Here is a 13915-nt window from a genome sequence, read left to right as displayed (position 1 = left end):
CCTCCTGTATCTCCTCCCACCAGCCGCCACTGGAATTGCTCTAACTCTAAATGCTCAGTTCAGTGCTTTCAGAGGAAGACAGGTATAGACCAGGGTCAGATGTAAGGATCAGTGAGGTGTCATGATATGGCCCACTTTGGGTATAGTGAGTACCATCCCCCTCTCTCTCTCTCCCTCCTACACCCAGGTTCTGTTATCTCAGGTCGTAAATTCCTAGAGGAGACTCTCCACCTAGACATGCAGAAAGAGACACATAGAGAGAACAAAGGAACTTCTTCTACATCACAGAACTTGAGAACTGAACAATATCCATGTTTTGGAGAATGTGTAAACGGTCGGTGGAGTTGCCAGTTACGACCCGGTCCGTTTTGTTTCATGTTTGTGACCTTATGAAAGACAATACAGCCACATTACCATAAGTCTGTTTTACAGGAGCCTCCGTTATGAGGTTTGCGTCTAATTATTGTATAAAACGAATGAGTAAAGATGAAACTATTTGTGAAATTATGTAAGGTGATGTTGAACCGTTAATGTGAGAGAAATGTATATCCTTCAAAGTCATTGGCCCGCCCCCGTGAGCACAGACATGATCTGGCCCTTTTCTACTCTGAGACTATTGATCCCGACAGAATAAGCGCAAATCTTCGATACTAATTACTAGTCTGCAGCTAGTGTCACGTCCTGACCAGTAAAAGGGGTTATTTGTTATTGTAGTTTGGTCAGGACGTGGCAGGGGTGTGTTTGTTTTGTGTTGTCGGGGGTTTTGGGTAGTGTTCTATGTTTTGTATTTCTATGTTCAATTTTCTAGTTTTTCTATTTCTATGTCTAGTTTATTGTTTTGACCTTCAATTGGAGGCAGCTGTTCCTCGTTGCCTCTAATTGAAGGTCCTATTTAGTAGGGGTGTTTTTTCTATGGGTTTTGTGGGTAGTTGTTTCTTGTTTAGCTGTGTGCCTGAAAAGTCTGTTTTCGTCATTCTTTTTGTTCAGTGTTCATTTATTTTAAATAAAGAAGATAATGAGCATTCACGTACCCGCTGCATTTTGGTCCAATCACTACGACGGCCGTGACAGCTAGAAATTAAGTCGACCTGGAATGTGAAGACCAACAACCGCCGAAACATCTATTCTATAAGAACATTTTTGAATGGTACTCTCAAGTATCCAGAGAGACTTCATGGAAGCAGTGAGACGATCAGATGAACTTTCCAACAGAAAGATGGACGATTCCAACAGAGATCACGATGACACACTGAGCGTAAATATATATTGATTGCAATTATTCCCGAATGAGTGAGCATTCATGTGCAAAGGATTAGCATTTCAATCAGCATAATTATCAACTGTGTAGTGACTCTTGTCTTTCCCGCCCTCCTCAGTCCACACCCACTTCCCTTTGTCCACCAAGCCGTCATATCGGCTTAGCCCACTAGGGAACCTCCCCTATCATTTCCTTGTAACCATATCTACTGTTTGTTTGTTCATGCATTTCTGTGATTATTTAGTTAGTTAGTAAATAAATGATTAAGACAATTGATGTATGGAGGATTCATAGTAAAGGCTGGGTTCGTGCAGATAACCAACGATTTACAACGTTCGGAATGAGACTACCGTAAAGGTAAAGAATAATTCATTAATTTGAAGGCTAAAGAGTTATAATAGGAAAATTATAACTTTGTAATCTGAAGATTTTTCTTGGTGCCCCGACTTCCTAGTTAATTACATTTAAATGATTAGTTTAATCGCGTAATAATAATTACAAAGAATTTATTTGATAAAATAACAGTCTTCAATTCCTTGATGCCATAGACACAACAGAGAATACAACAGAGAATACCGGAAGAGGAAGACAGGTATAGACCAGGGTCAGATGTAAGGATCAGGGAGGGTACAGGAAGAGGAAGACAGGTATAGACCAGGGTCAGATGTAAGGATCAGGGAGGGTACAGGAAGAGGAAGACAGGTATAGACCAGGGTCAGATGTAAGGATCAGGGAGGGTACAGGTAGAGGAGGACAGGTATAGACCAGGGTCAGATGTAAGGATCAGGGAGGGTTCAGGAAGAGGAAGACAGGTAAATATATGTGATACTGGATAGAGTTAATATCCTGGATTATATGTTTGGTGAGGGTAAGGGGAGGGGGTGAGGGTAAGGGGAGGGGGTGAGGGTGAGAAGAAGGGTAAGGGTAAGGGGGGTGAGGGTAAGGGTAAGGGAGGGGGGAGATTGAGGGTGAGAAGAAGGGTGAGGGTAAGGGGAGGGGTGAGAAGAAGGGTGAGGGTAAGGGGATGAGGGGATGTGGTAGGGTCAGATTTATTTAGGTCAACATGACTGTTTCCCTTTCTGACTCGTGGTGGGTTGTGACTACTGTAGTAGTTATTGACTAACTGACCCGCTCCACCACTCACACCCATTGGCCACTAGTCCATCCATACAGAGAGACAGAGGGGGGTATTTGACCCGTGTGTCCTCAAGGTTGGAAGACATGAGTGTTCAGGAGCAGCGTTCCGGTACAGGTAGGAAACTATGAAGTTTTGAAAACCTTAACAGACACATGTAGAAAATAAGAGGAGGAAGGGCAGCGCTGCTGAGGTACACAATAGTAGATTTTGGTAGACAGAAGGTGCTCTTTGGTAAAAGGGGTAAATTGGTCATCAAAAAGAAAGGAGGACCAAGGCACTCTTCATACAATTAATTAAAATGCTTTTATTTGTATAGCATGTTCAATGAAAATAAAGTTCAAAATCTCAGACGCATTTCGGCTGCATGGCTTTCCTCAGGGAGTACAAAGAAATGACAATACAATATCCTCTTTTGGACAGATTTTTCCAATCAGCCCTGATTTGAAGAGGGAGTGGTTACATACACATTAAAAAGTGAAATACTGTAGATATGTTATCAAAAAATGGAACTCAAAGCTAGAAGCATCAGAATGTCTAGAAAGGTATTTCTAACCTTAAATATGACTGGGCAAAGTGCCAAGAATAGGAGAGCCATCTATTCCATAGAACACTAGAACACTGCCAACGTGGACAATAACAGTCCAAACATAGCTGAGGGCCATAGTGCAAAATGTCCAGTAGATGGCAGAAAAGAGACCAATCACGTCCCGACAGGAAAGGTGAGTAATCCATGATATGGGCAGTTGACTCAGAGAAAGACAATAGTTGAACAGTTTTGAACAAATGAATTTCTTCCAAAATGAAGTAGAAGCAAGAGAGAAATAGAGCAAGAGAGAGAGATTATTATTGTTATTTTTCTTTTTTTTCAGTTTCATTTTCGCTTATCTGGCAAATTCAGCTGGCTAGTTCAGCCAACAGAAACGCCCTGCTCAAACATACTTTCCAACACAACACTAGAACTGTTCTAAGTCAAGGTAAGATGTTGGTATTACTAATTTATTGCCACTGGGGCCCACTTGTGTAACAGTTAACTGGTACACTGACGTTACTGCATGATTGTAGAGGGTTTACTAACGCGTTAGTTCTATTAACTATGCTGATGATGTATGCCGTTACTTTAGCTAATATGGTAACAAAGATGTAGGTTGTTTGTAGAGGTTTGGCTTGGAAATGTTTTTGTTGCCTGGTCACATACAGCTGATGTGTTGTACACTGAAGTCCACAAGCAAAGGGAGAGAAGGAACGCAACGTGGCAGTTATGAGAGTGAACTCTATTTACGGTGATCAGGGGTGTATTCATTCCGACGATTCTGTTGAAACACACACACACACACACACACACACAATAGTTTATGATTTAAAACAATCCCTCTTGTATTTTCCTCTCCTACTTGTCACATGCAGCTGTGTGTCAGTCCGCTGTGTGTCAGTCCACTGTGTGTCAATCCGCTGTGTGTCAGTCCACTGTGTGTCAGTCCACTGTGTGTCAATCCGCTGTGTGTCAGTCAGCTGCGGGTATGGCGCAACACGAGCAGAGCGCAGCCTCTTTCCCCGAGCACATCCGCAAGAAACGGAACGGTGAACAGCTGAGCGCTGGGGAGATCCGAGACTTCGTTCAGGGTGTCAAGGACAAGACCATCCAAGAGAGTCAGATTGGTACACACACACACACACACACACACACACACACACACACACACACACACACACACACACACGCCATCCAGTGACGTGCAGGTAGGTCACAGAGTCACAGTGTGTGAGATGCCAGATAAGGCAGATGGTAGACCATAGGTCTGCAGAGAGGAAGACCCCCACACACTTCAGACTGAGTATCAATAGACAAGCTCAGGTAAAAACCTGCACTCTACAGTTGAAATTCTGACCTGATGTGTGTGTGTGTGCGCGCACGTGTACGCGTGTGTGCGTGTGTGTATGTGCGTGTGTGTATGTGTGTGTGTGTTTGTGCGTGTGTGTGTGCATGTGCGTGTGTGTGTGTGTGTGTGTGTGTTTGTGCGTGTGTCTGTGCGTGTGTAGGGGCCATGCTGATGGCAATCTGGCTGCAGGGCATGGTAGCGGAGGAGACTCTCGCACTGACGAAGGAGATGATGATGTCAGGGGAAGTGATGTCATGGCCGGCAGAGTGGGAGGGGCTAGTGGTGGATAAACACTCGACGGGTGGAGTGGGGGACAAGATCAGCCTGGTGCTGGCTCCTGCTCTGGCTGCCTGCGGCTGCAAGGTACCTGCCTGGATCCACCTGTGTGCGTGTGTGTTTCTGTGTGTGTCTGTGTGTGTGTCTATGTGTGTGTGTGTCTGTGTGTGTGTGTGTCTATGTGTGTGTGTGTGTCTATGTGTGTGTGTGTGTCTATGTGTGTGTGTGTGTGTCTACGTGTGTGTGTGTGTGTGTCTGACTGTGTCTGACTATCAGAAGCTGTGTCCATAGGTACCCATGATAAGTGGCAGAGGTCTGGCGCACACAGGCGGCACGCTCGACAAACTGGAGTCTATCCCTGGCTTTAACGTCTATCAGTCAGTACAACAGGTACTCTCTCTCTCTCTCTATCTCTCTCTATCTCTCTCTCTCGTTCTCTCTCGTTATTAACGTGTGATATTGTGGCACCATCCTCAGCTGCATGGAATCCTGGAGGAGGTTGGCTGTTGCATTGTAGGACAGACAGATAACCTGGTGCCTGCTGATAAGGTCATGTACGCTCTGAGAGACGTTACGTCTACAGTCGACAGCCTCCCACTCATCACAGGTCTGACAACAACAACAACAGCAAACTGGACTACCTTTCAAAGTAGAGAAATGAACATCTGAATAGTGTGTGTGTCCTCTCCAGGCTCTATCATCTCTAAGAAGGGTGCTGAGTCTCTGAATGCGTTGGTTCTGGATGTGAAGTTTGGGAATGCAGCTCTCTACAAAGACCTGGGCAGTGCCAAGTCACTGGCCCAGTCCATGGTAACCCTAACACTGATACCTGACCTTTACCCCATTCTTGTTTGAATGTCTGGAGGGCCATGTTTTCACTCCTGCCTTGTACTTGATTGATCAAATAAGGTCGTTGATTTAGTTAGGAACTCACCTGGTTGTCAAGTCTGGAATAGAAAGGCCATAACAAAAAGCAGAGCCGTGACCCTTGACCCCAATCTCTCCTGCAGGTGACAGTTGGGAACAGTTTGGGGATCCGTACGGGGGCGGTGCTTAGTCGTATGAACTGTCCTATTGGTCGCTGTGTGGGGAACACTCTGGAAGTGATGGAGTCCCTGGAGTGTCTAAAGGGGAGGGGGCCAGACGACATACTGGAGCTGGTCACAAGTCTGGGTGAGGAATACACACAGACACACAAACACACACAAACTCAGTGAATTGGTTCCTTTGGACCAAAACCAAGCAGACAAAGACCTAGTTAGAATGTCAGTGCTGCTCGGGCTTAGCTACAGTCTAGACACAGAAGCTGTGGAAGTTCCAAGTCATTCTGAAGTCATTACCTTCAAATTCAAGTCAATCTTCTGTGTCTGTCTGTGTGTCTGTGTGTGTGTGTAGGTGGGCTGCTGTTGTGGATGGTTGGCCGTGCAGGGAGCCTGGAGGAGGGTAAAAAGGTGATCTCTACAACCCTGCAGAATGGTGCAGCCCTGGAAAAGTTCCAGAACATGATGATTGGTCAGGGAGTAACCAGTCAGATCGCTGCATCACTCTGTTCAACCAACACAGACTACTACAGCATCCTGAGACGGGCACACTACCAGACAGAACTGGAGACACAGGGCCACGGTAACACACACACACACACACACACACACACACACACCCACAGGTACAGATACACAAATGCGCACACACATGTATACACTGCATGACTTTGTCTTTTGGTGTCTGCAGGGACAGTGCTGGACATAGACGGCATGGTCATTGCTCAGGTGCTGCACAGGTTGGGGGCGGGACGTTCAAAGGCCGGAGACCCTGTCAATCACAGCGTGGGGGCGGAGCTTCTGGTGTCTTTGGGACAGAAGGTGGCGAAAGGTGAGAACTCTCTGACCCTGTGTGTGTGTGTGTGTTAGTCAGTGTCACCCTGATCTGACTGACCTTTGCCCTCTGACCCCAGGGCAGCCATGGCTGCGTGTCCACTACGAGACTCCGGCGCTGAGCGCAGAGCAGAGACTCAGTCTCCAAGGGGCGCTGACACTGGGGCCCGCCGACCAGCTACTGACACAGCCACTAGTGGCAGAAATCATACTGCCATAGTGACACAAATCCACTCTATGTTAAAGCTTGATTGGGAGATGACCTGCCTTTGGGAATCTCAGTGTTTTATTTTTAAAGGATGTATAGTTCAGAACTAAAGGCCTGTGTCTCCTGCTCTTTACTCTCAAAGTCCTCTCTGAACCACCCATATAAAGTCACAAGATTCTGTGGAGACTGAATAGATGTTAACCGTTTCCAGGAACTGTTATGAATCACAGGATTGTTTTCCAGAAAAACACACATTAAGCCAAGACAGATGTTGATTTACAGCTGAGTTTCATTAGAGTGTGTGTGTGTGTGTGTGTGTGGTGTGTGTGTGTGTGGGGATTTTCCTTTTTGGTTTGTCTCAGCATGAACTGAACAGATTCTTCCAAAACAAAAACGATACTGCTTTCCACGATGCTTCTAAATATGAATACACATGTCCACACATCTCTATTATAATAGAAATAAAAGAACAAAATGTTTGGCCAGTATGGCCCTAACAACCTGGTAACTTTAATATTATGCAAACATTTGGTGGCACAGAAAGAAAGGAAACATTACAGAAAGAAAGGAGATATTACTGCACTGTTGGAGCTAGGAACACAAGCATTTTGCTACTCACTCACATATCTGCTAAATATGTGTATGTGACCGATAAAATGTAGTTTGATTTGATTTGTAAAGGATATCATAAAAGCCCAATGTAGGCTACATCTCAATCAATATAAAAATATTTTAGCAAATGTATTGAAAATTAAATACAGAAATCTAATTTACATAAGTATTCACACCCCTGAGTCTATACTTTGTAGAAGCACCTTTGGCAGCGAATACAGATTTGCGTCCTCTTGGGTTTGTCTGTATCAGCTTTGCACATCTGGATTTGGCGGTTTTCTCCCATTCTTCCTTTTCTCAAGCTCTGTTAAATTAGATGGGGAGCGGCGAAAAACAGCAATCTTCAAGTACTTCAATCCACAGATTTTCAATGCGTTCAAGTCTAGGCTTTGGCTGGGCCACTCAAGGACTTTCACATTGTTGTTCTGAAGTCATCCCAGCATTGCTTTGGCTGTAAGCTTGAGGTCATTGTCCTGTTGGAACGTAAATCTTTGCCTCAGTCTAAAGTTGTTTGCACTCTAAAGCAGGTCATCATCAAGGATTTGCCTGTATTTGGATCCATTCATTGTTCCCTCTATCCTTCCCAGTCTCCCAGTCCATGCAGCTGAATAGCATCCCCAAAGCATGATGCTGCCACCAGGGTTCACTGTAGGGATGGTGTTTGACGAGTGATGAGCTGTGCCTGGTTTTCTCAACTTGGTCTCAGAGCATTTCGTATTATTTTGTGCATATATTAAACCAAAACACTCCATTTACTATGATATGTAACGTATGGTATCTTAATTTGTGGATGTCCATTATCCATTTTTAATGATATGTTATGAATAACAATTTGTTAAACGTATCATATGTCACAAATTACAATTTGTTGTTGCTAACAGCTAGGTGGCTAACGCCAACTAGCTCTAGGGGTTAAGGTTAGGGGAAGGGTTAGCTGAAAGGATTAGGGGAAGAGTTAGCTAACTTGATAAGTAGTTGCAACGTAGCTATAAAGTAATTGCAAAGTTGCTAAAGTTTTCGGTGATGAGATTCAAACACGCAACCTTGGGGTTGCTAGACGTTTGTGTTATACGCCCACTCATCCACCCCGACCAACCACCCTACTTTTGTTTTTGCCTTAAGTAACCTGTTTTATGTAACCATTATGGAGAAAATTATTGAATTACCTACTATGTTGTTTAATTGAACATACTATGCTGTTTTTACTTGGAGAATTATCCATTGTTATATTTTAGTATAGGCTTGTCTTGTGTGACTTAGTCATGGGTCTGGGCGTACAGATAAGAGCCTTTTGGTTTCGACTGTAGTATGTGACATCCTGTTTTAACAATCTACAGGAACTTAGATGTGTGGAAACTGTAAGGGAAATATTACCTATTTACCTGCTTTGTTGAATATTGATCGTTGAATTATATGCTTAACAATAGTAAGAGATTTTCATAACTACAAATGCTGGAAAACAACACCCAGTGAACATAACCACAAGATGAACCCAAGATAGTTTATGACGCCCCGATCTGCATGGGAGGGGTGGAACCAGCCAGTACTAAGCATTTTTAGGTCTGCTATATAGGACCTCTGTTTTTTCTGTATTATTGAGCTCTCAGCCTTACACTCAAGAGTGTGGGGTCGACCAGCTTCATTATTGCAATTCTTAGTAAATAAAGATGATCGTTTGAAGAAATGACAAAGTCTCTCTTACTTGGTTAGAATGTCCTGCTAAACATTCAGGTAACACACAGACGCGCACACAAACACACCGACACATGCACACACATGCACACACACACACAAACACAGACACGCACACACACACAACTCAGCTGTTCACATTTTTCTTGATTGACACGTTTTCCAGTTTGTTGTTGATGTTGATGTTAAACAGGTCCTCCAGTTTATAGTGGCTGTGTATCTGTACCAGACTGTTGGTCAGAAAGCCAAGCTGAGAAATGTTAGTCAACTGATTCGCTCTGAGGAACATTGTGAACCAAACCCTGACTTCCTTGATGACCCTGACTACCCTGACCAAAACCATGCTTATCCTGAACCAAACCAGGCCTACGCACATACAAACCTTGCCTACCTGGAACAAATCATTGCCTTCCTGAACCAAGACAAGCCTACTCTGATGACCAACACCAGGCTGACTTCGGACCAAACCATTCCTACCAGCACTAACCAGGACCAGAGTGTTGCTGTATGACTGAAGACACTTTGGGCGCTAACATTGAATTGCTCAGTGGAGTTTGGTGGGAGGAGCAATAGGAGGATGGGCTCATTGTAATGACTGGAATGGAATGATTGGAACGGAGTCAAACGTGGTTTCCATATGTTTGATACCATTCCATCAATTCCATTCCAGCCATTACAATGAGCCCATCCTCCTGTAGCTAGGGTCCTACATGTATGTACCTGTCTTAGTCGAGAACAGGTCTGTCTATTTCTGTGGCTCTACGGCTTCCATGCCCTAATATAAAACAAAACGAAACTTTGTGCAAGGCAATAAGATAACGGTGGCTAAATGCCAGAGGGGATGAGTCATTAAGAGGAGTTACTATGAGTGTGACGTAAGGAAGAATAATGTTTCAAACGTGTGTGGCAAGACTGGAAGGCAGATGTTATCTTTGAACCAGCTTGGCTTTTGTTATATGGTAATAAAAGTCTATTTGAACTCACAGGCTCCGGTATTTGTGAAATATGATTGACCGAATATTTCCACGACACCGACTCCACCCTTGAGTAAAATAAACAACTTTTGAACCCCTTTACATTTCACAAGACTGTTTTTACGTCTGCAGATGAACCACGTTACCCTCTACGGGATGGGTGTCCCAAAACCGGGAAGGTTGTTGCAAAGGTGCGCTAATGTGACTAGAAAAACTTTGTATAAAACAGCCAACATTCCGGGACATAGACATGTCTTATATGGACAGAAAGATTAAATTCTTGTTAATCTAACTGCAGTGTCCAATTAAGAGTAGCTATCACAGTGAAAATAATACCATGCTATTTTTATTTACATTTACATTTAAGTCATTTAGCAGACGCTCTTATCCAGAGCGACTTACAAATTGGTGCATTCACCTTATGATATCCAGTGGAACAACCACTTTACAATAGTGCATCTAATCTTTTAGGGGGTGGGGGTTAGAAGGATTACTTCATCCTATCCTAGGTATTCCTTAAAGAGGTGGGGTTTCAGGTGTCTCCGGAAGGTGGTGATTGACTCCGCTGTCCTGGCGTCGTGAGGGAGCTTGTTCCACCATAGGGGTGCCAGAGCAGCGAACAGTTTTGACTGGGCTGAGCGGGAACTGTGCTTCCTCAGAGGTAGGGGGGCCAGCAGGCCAGAGGTGGATGAGCGCGGTGCCCTCGTTTGGGTGTAGGGACTGATCAGAGCCTAAAGGTACGGAGGTGCCGTTCCCCTCACGGCTCCGTAGGCAAGCACCATGGTCTTGTAGCGGATGCGAGCTTCAACTGGAAGCCAGTGGAGAGAGCGGAGGAGCAGGGTGATGTGAGAGAACTTGGGAAGGTTGAACACCAGACGGGCTGCGGCGTTCTGGATGAGTTGTAGGGGTTTAATGGCACAGGCAGGGAGCCCAGCCAACAGCGAGTTGCAGTAATCCAGACGGGAGATGACAAGTGCCTGGATTAGGACCTGCGCCGCTTCCTGTGTGAGGCAGGGTCGTACTCTACGAATGTTGTAGAGCATGAACCTACAGGATCGGGTCACCGCCTTGATGTTAGTGGAGAACGACAGGGTGTTGTCCAGGGTCACGCCAAGGTTCTTAGCACTCTGGGAGGAGGACACAATGGAGTTGTCAACCGTGATGGCGAGATCCTGGAACGGGCAGTCCTTCCCCGGGAGGAAAAGCAGCTCCGTCTTGCCGAGGTTCAGCTTGAGGTGGTGATCCGTCATCCACACTGATATGTCTGCCAGACATGCAGAGATGCGATTCGCCACCTGGTTATCAGAAGGGGGAAAGGAGAATATTAATTGTGTGTCGTCTGCATAGCAATGATAGGAGAAACCATGTGAGGATATGACAGAGCCAAGTGACTTGGTGTATAGCGAGAATAGGAGAGGGCCTAGAACAGAGCCCTGGGGGACACCAGTGGTGAGAACACGTGGTGCGGAGACAGATTCTCGCCACGCCACCTGGTAGGAGCGACCTGTCAGGTAGGACGCAATCCAAGCGTGGGCCGCGCCGGAGATGCCCAACTTGGAGAGGGTGGAGAGGAGGATCTGGTGGTTCACAGTATCAAAGGCAGCAGATAGGTCTAAAAGGATGAGAGCAGAGGAGAGAGAGTTAGCTTTAGCAGTGCGGAGAGCCTCCGTGACACAGAGAAGAGCAGTCTCACGGCAGTCTCACGGCAACTGGTTTGATACATTCACCTCTGAAGGTAATTAATGTACTTATATTCAGTAATCTTGCTCTGATTTGTCATCCTGAGGGTCCCAGAGATAAAATGTAGCAAAGTTTTGTTTGATCAAATCTATCTTTATGTTTAAATGTAGGAACTGGGGGTCTACAGTTTGACCCCGCTGCTGTCTTTGGCTCCACACCCATCCCCGTCCGCCCATCTAGATGTGTGAAAGTTAATGTATAAGCTAATGATCCATCATGTATGATATTCCTGGGAGTGTGTCAACTTTAATTTGTGGGGGGGGTTGTATTATCTTTTACCAGATCCAATGTGTTATATTCTCCTACATTAATTTCACATTTCCACAAATGTCCAAGTGTTTCCTTTCAAATGGTATCATGAATATGCATATCCTTGCTTCAGTTCCTGAGCTACAGGCAGTTAGATTTGGGTATGACATTTTAGGCGATCCTTAAGAGTGCTGCCTTTAAATATTTAATTTAGTTTGATAGTGCTATCATTGTGTGATGCCTGACATTGGTGATAAGTGATTGATTGTTTCTTGATTCTTCACAATGGCACCCTCTTCTGGTTATCTTGAGTGACACAGGTGAGTTTTATACATAAAGAGTAGCATTCTGTTTGTGAGATGTGGCATAAGTGATGTTATGGGTATAGGCCTATGAAATGCTTTGATTAAGTTCCATTATGTGTCTTTCATATTTGATGGAAAACCATATGTATTAAGGCATGAGGGAAGACAGGTCAGATGTTACGTTCGGACTAGGGAGGGTACAGGTAGAGGAGGACAGGTATAGACCAGGGTCAGATGTAAGGATCAGGGAGGGTTCAGGTAGAGGAGGACAGGTATAGACCAGGGTCAGATGTAAGGATCAGGGAGGGTACAGGAAGAGGAAGACAGGTATAGACCAGGGTCAGATGTAAGGATCAGGGAGGGTACAGGTAGAGGAGGACAGGTATAGACCAGGGTCAGATGTAAGGATCAGGGAGGGTACAGGTAGAGGAGGACAGGTATAGACCAGGGTCAGATGTAAGGATCAGGGAGGGTACAGGTAGAGGAAGACAGGTATAGACCAGGGTCAGATGTAAGGATCAGGGAGGGTACAGGTAGAGGAGGACAGGTATAGACCAGGGTCAGATGTAAGGATCAGGGAGGGTACAGGTAGAGGAGGACAGGTATAGACCAGGGTCAGATGTAAGGATCAGGGAGGGTACAGGTAGAGGAAGACAGGTATAGACCAGGGTCAGATGTAAGGATCAGGGAGGGTTCAGGAAGAGGAAGACAGGTATAGACCAGGGTCAGATGTAAGGATCAGGGAGGATACAGGAAGAGGAAGACAGGTATAGACCAGGGTCAGATGTAAGGATCAGGGAGGGTTCAGGTAGAGGAGGACAGGTATAGACCAGGGTCAGATGTAAGGATCAGGGAGGATACAGGTAGAGGAAGACAGGTAAAGATATGTGATACTGGATAGAGTTAATATACTGGATTATATGTTTTATGTGGGGGGTGAGTGTAAGGGGAGGGGGTGAGATTGAGGGTAAGAAGACGGGTGAGGGTAAGGGGAGGGGTGAGGGTAAGAAGAAGGGTGAGGGTAAGGGGAGGGGTGAGGGTGAGGGTGAGAAGAAGGGTGAGGGTAAGGGGAGGGTTGAGGGTAAGGGGAGGGTTGAGGGTGAGAAGAAGGGTGAGGGTGAGAAGAAGGGTGAGGGTAAGGGGATGAGGGGATGTGGTAGGGTCAGATTTATTTAGGTCAACATGACTGTTTCCCTTTCTGACTCGTGGTGGGTTGTGACTACTGTAGTAGTTATTGACTAACTGACCCGCTCCACCACTCACACCCATTGGCCACTAGTCCATCCATACAGACAGACAGAGAGGGGTATTTGACCCGTGTGTCCTCAAGGTTGGAAGACATGACAGTGTTCAGGAGCAGCTTTCCAGTACAGGTTGGAAACTATGAAGTTTTGAAAACCTTAACAGACCCAAATTGAAAGCAATTGCATAAAACTGCTATAGATTTGTTCTACTCCTGACTAGTTTGATAGTTATTATGACCCTACCATTTGTTAAACGTATGATATGTCACGAATTACAATTTGTTATTGCTAACAGCTAGGTGGCTAACACTAACTAGCTCTAGGGGTTAAGTTTAGGGGAAGGGTTAGCTAACTTTCTAACTAGTTGCAACGTAGCTAAAAAGTAGTTACAAAGTTGCTAATTAGCTAAAATTGGCCGTGATAAGATTCAAGACATTCATGTTATACAGCCACCCATCCACCCAGCCA

General features: G+C 45.1%; 1 protein-coding gene across 3 annotated transcripts; it reads left to right on the top strand.

Annotated features, from left to right (window-relative positions):
* Positions 1-2413: 2413 nt before the first annotated feature.
* LOC115188366 (thymidine phosphorylase) lies at positions 2414-7174 on the top strand. 3 transcript variants are annotated; one of them, XM_029747130.1, is made up of 11 exons: positions 2414-2510; positions 3266-3370; positions 3801-4052; positions 4434-4636; positions 4841-4939; positions 5027-5156; positions 5241-5359; positions 5560-5722; positions 5945-6172; positions 6281-6421; positions 6504-7174. In XM_029747130.1, the coding sequence occupies exons 1-11, from the start codon at positions 2480-2482 to the stop codon at positions 6641-6643; spliced, it is 1611 nt and encodes a 536-aa protein (XP_029602990.1). In that variant the 5' UTR covers positions 2414-2479; the 3' UTR covers positions 6644-7174. The 3 variants fall into 3 exon arrangements, with proteins under 3 accessions (XP_029602990.1, XP_029602989.1, XP_029602991.1); XM_029747129.1 differs by lacking the exon at positions 2414-2510 and adding an exon at positions 2878-3115; XM_029747131.1 differs by lacking the exon at positions 2414-2510 and having other exon boundaries at positions 2882-3370; positions 3902-4052.
* Positions 7175-13915: the final 6741 nt, after the last annotated feature.

This window comes from Salmo trutta, unplaced genomic scaffold (genome assembly GCF_901001165.1).
Source record: "Salmo trutta unplaced genomic scaffold, fSalTru1.1, whole genome shotgun sequence".
Lineage (NCBI taxonomy): Eukaryota > Metazoa > Chordata > Actinopteri > Salmoniformes > Salmonidae > Salmo > Salmo trutta.
This window is presented reverse-complemented; position numbering and strand designations above follow the sequence as displayed.

Bases quoted from the DNA above. Each gene is read 5' to 3' on its own strand.
- LOC115188366 (XM_029747129.1), top strand. From the start codon at position 3,067: ATGTCCAGTAGATGGCAGAAAAGAGACCAATCACGTCCCGACAGGAAA. The intron at 4,053-4,433 runs GTACACACACAC...GTGCGTGTGTAG, and splicing joins CATCCAAGAGAGTCAGATTG to GGGCCATGCTGATGGCAATC. The intron at 4,637-4,840 runs GTACCTGCCTGG...CTGTGTCCATAG, and splicing joins TGGCTGCCTGCGGCTGCAAG to GTACCCATGATAAGTGGCAG.